The following is a 4,033-nucleotide window of genomic DNA, read 5'->3' on the forward strand; positions in this document are numbered from 1 at the left end:
GCAAGGAGGCACAAATCCGGCCCAAAACAGAGGTTAAATATGACCTAAAACACCCAAAAAAATTCTGAAATGAGGCCAAAAACGATCAAGCACACATGCTACCCTTTTGAGCCAAAAGGCAAGGGAACAAAACAATGAAGGGAGAGGGGTGTCCCTCCCCTATGCAAGACCTCAAACCATCCTTTTTAATACTGAAAAACCACTGGTTTTTGGTGGTGAAAAGGCCAACACACTCAAGCAAACAAAGCCCTATCAAAGAGGCAATAAAAGGGACCAAATAAGGCCTAGCAAGGTGAGTTTGCACTCAAACTACACAACAACCTTAATCAAAGTTCTAAAGCATGAAAATACAAGCCTTTTTTATGTTATACACAAGAGCTAATACAGCAAGCAAGATAGGTAAAAATCTATTGCAAATTTGGGGAATATAAAGCAAGATGCTCACCCTTGAAGAACCTTTGAAGAACAAATGGTCTAGCCCTCTTCTTTTGACCAAAATCAGTCCAAAAACTCAAGAAACAACCCCCCAAGTCCCTCAATCTCGGAGCTATGTGTAATAGTGTGTGTAATGGTGCAAAAGTAAGGTAAAACTCACCTTTAGGCCAAGGAAACACACACAAAGGGAGAGAGAGAGGGAGATATAGAGATAGGGTATATCTATATCTCTATGCTCTGGTTTTTGCCCTAATTTTTGCTAACCAAGATCAAAGAGGAGAGGCCTCCTCTTATAGAGGCCCCTCTTGCAAAGCTTATACAACAAGCTTAGTTAGAGGGCAATCCCTCCATACACGTGTATGGAGGGAGGCAGAGTTGGTGCCAGCTATCACAGCTGGCACAAAATATCTCCACAAAGTGGATGAATAGTGGTCGGCTGCCTAAAAATGTCACTTTGACAAAATTTAGTGCCGACCGGCAACAAAAAGTGCCGACCGGCATAAAAGTATGCCGACCGGCAAACTATAGTGCCGATGGAGGCAAAAAAACCAGCCAGTGGCCTCAAGCTACTGTCGGTGGTGTGTGGGGATGCCTCACAAGGTATTCCCTGCCCCTCCAAGGCAAGATGCAAGTGTTTGGTGCAAAACCGGACACTTAACGGTCGAATTCGGGGATCCTGAGGCAAGGCGCGCAACCGAGACCTCCGGGAACTCCAAACGAACACAAACATGGATAATCACCGAGTGTTCAAACAGTGACGTCCAAGTCTTGAGGACGGTCAAAAATGGGGTGTCTACACTTTGGGACATGCTTTATTCAAGCTAGTGAAGTCCACGCAGACCCTCCACTTCTAATTTTTCTTCTTCACAACAACTGTGTTTGATAACCGTGTTGGGTAGTTTACCTCTCGAATGGCTCTGTCCTCTAGCAGTTTATCCACTTCCTCTTCTACTGCGTCAATATGCATCAATGTCGGCCTTTTAGCTCGTTGGATGACAGGTTTAGCCGACCTGTTTACATTCAGTCTATGGTAAGTGACCTCAGGGTCAATGCCAGGCATCTTGTATGGCGTCTAGGCAAACACCTCTATGTTTGCTCGTAAGAATGCTTGCAACTCCCTTTCTTCTTCTTCGGCTAAACCTGAGCTAAGAAGGAAGAAGCGCTCCTCATCATCTTGTCGGACCAGAACTTTCTTCAGGGCTTCTTCACTTTTCTTAACCAGTTCTTTGCCGACGTTGTCCAGGACCTTCTTGTCCTCGTCCTCAATCTCGGCTCTTTTTGCTTCTTGTGTGGTGCAGGTGGATTTCATTGTTGCCATTAAGCAATTCTTCACCTGTACCTGGTCTCCTCTGATCTCTTCAATTCCTTGCTCCGTCGGGAACTGCAATAGTTGGTGCAATGTTGAGGGAACAGCCCTCATTGCGTGCAACCACGGTCTTTCCAAAATAATGTTGTAAGGTGAGGGGATGTCAATGATTGTAAACTCTGTGCTCACTTTCCTAGTGCCTGCTTGTACCTCCAAATTTATTGCCTCCAAGGGCCATGTCAGCGTCCCATTGAACCCGACCATTGGACTGTTGGACTGTTCCAGATCGTCTTGGTGAAGGCCGAGCTCTTTGTAACATCTGACATACATGGTGTCACAAGAGTTGCCTTGGTCAACTAGAATGCGCATTACCTGGCACTCTCCAATCTTCAAGGATATCACCAGAGTATCATCGTGTGGATGCTGCACCTTGTCTAGGTCAGCCTCAGTAAAAGATACCATTGGTTTTTGGCAATCGCCTGCCCTAGGCCTTTTTTGCTGGACATGAAACACGTGCTGTGAGTGTTTTACCCTCTGAGTCTCTCCCCGTATCTCGTTCTCATTGACCCTCGAGTGAATCACATTGATCACCCGAGGTCCTTCTGCTTGTGGTTGCGGTGCTGGTGGGGGTGTTACTGCTGGTGCTTGGGGCAACCTTGCCTGTTCTTCCCTTGTTCTGGCCTCATCCACCAGGTCCCTCAAGTGGCCTTGTCTGACAAGGTCTTCTAAGTGTGTTTTTAGGGCTCTGCACTCCTGAGTCAGGTGTCCATCCTCATTGTAGTAGGCATAATGCTTCCCTAGGCTCCTTCCCATAAATTCGCCAGGGATTTTCTCTAGCGCTCTATAGTAAGGTTGGTTCTTGATTCTCTCTAGGACTTTGTAGACCGGGATCCGGAACACTGTGGTGACTGCTTCTGCAGCCTTTAGCCCTGTCTCTTGCCTGTTATATCCAGTATTTCCTCGACCTCACTTCTGCGAGCCGTTTCTCTTTTCTTGCTTCGACGCCTTTGTCCTTGGCGTGTCTTCTTCGACTCTTATATATTTCTCGATCCTGGCTATGAGTTCCTCCATACTTTTGGGCAGCGTCTTTGTCAGTGACTTTCGAAGCAGGCAGTCATCGTTCAGGCCGTTCTTAAAAGAAACGACCACCGATTCTTGATTGTATCTTGGTATTCGATTAAACACTTCATAATACCTTTGGGAATAAGCCCTAAGGCTTTCATCCTCGCCAATTCTCAGAGCCATCAAGGAGTCTACCCTCAATGGCTGCAGTTTGTTTGTCACAAACCTGGCCACGAACATCTCGGCCAGGCTTTCCCAACTCTTCACAGTTCCTTTTGGTAACTTTTGAAACCAGTCTAATGCGATTTCCCCAAAGGACGAAGGGGATACTTACACAGCAGTGGTTCGTTTCCGATGTATAGTGCCATTGAGTTCAGGTACAAGCCGACATGGAAGTTAGGATCAGGCTTACTATCGTATATCTGGAATCTCGGCATATGGAATCTTTTCGGGGACTCAAACTTGTCTAGCTCTACTGAGAACGGTGTTCTTGACTTAACCGGAGATGTGACCTCGGCATCTTGTCGCTTCCTCTGTAGGTAGTCTCTTAAATTCTCCTTAGTCCGTCAAGGAGCTCGGGTGTTGACGGACTTCAGCCTTTTGGATGCGCTGCTCCTGGTGTCATTGTGAGTCCTCTTGAACCTCCATCCATTTGTCGTGTTAAAACAAAGCTCCTTCCCTTGAACAAGCCGATGTTCCTTGGCATAGGCTTCTTTAGCACGAAGTGTCTTTTGAAACTTTATTCTCATCGATTCTCCTCTTCCGACCTCCCGTGAAGGCCGATGAGAATGCTCCCTCGCCCTGTCATGTTGGGGGACTGCGGGGATTGCTTTTTGCCCCCCTTTCTAGGCATCGTTCTTTGCTGCTGGAATCGGCATGTTCTCTAATGGGAACGGTGGTTGCATGACGTTGTTCTGCATCATGAAATTGACAACCGATTGCAGGTCCGCCAATTTGTTTGCCATCTCCTTCATCTTGCCGTCCCTCCTCAAGCATCTATCTTTCTATACCTGGAGGTCGCTTTTGTTGTAATACTCGCCTCGGTCTGCCTTCTTTGGCATGTCTTCCTCTTTGCCGGCATCTTTCTCCCCAGGATTTTGCTCCCGGGGTTTTTCATTGCAGTTCTCTTCCTCTACGTTAGGATCAATATGTTTGCCACTTACAGTAGGGATGTCGTCCCCAATCTTATCTTTCTGTCCGTTGTTGGCCATCTATTCTCTTTTCTTTCCC

The 4,033-nt window shown here is 46.9% G+C and overlaps 1 protein-coding gene across 1 annotated transcript; it reads right to left on the reverse strand.

Moving 5' to 3' along the window:
- Positions 1-1,507: 1,507 nt before the first annotated feature.
- Positions 1,508-2,554, reverse strand: LOC145795721 (uncharacterized). Its single transcript, XM_082880591.1, has one exon. The coding sequence runs from the start codon at positions 2,552-2,554 to the stop codon at positions 1,508-1,510; it is 1,047 nt and encodes a 348-aa protein (XP_082736717.1).
- Between the last annotated feature and the right edge of the window lie 1,479 nt (positions 2,555-4,033).

This window comes from Camellia sinensis, chromosome 7 (genome assembly GCF_055761805.1).
Source record: "Camellia sinensis isolate YWXY chromosome 7, ASM5576180v1, whole genome shotgun sequence".
Lineage (NCBI taxonomy): Eukaryota > Viridiplantae > Streptophyta > Magnoliopsida > Ericales > Theaceae > Camellia > Camellia sinensis.

Bases quoted from the DNA above. Each gene is read 5' to 3' on its own strand.
- LOC145795721 (XM_082880591.1), bottom strand. From the start codon at position 2,554: ATGGGAAGGAGCCTAGGGAAGCATTATGCCTACTACAATGAGGATGGA.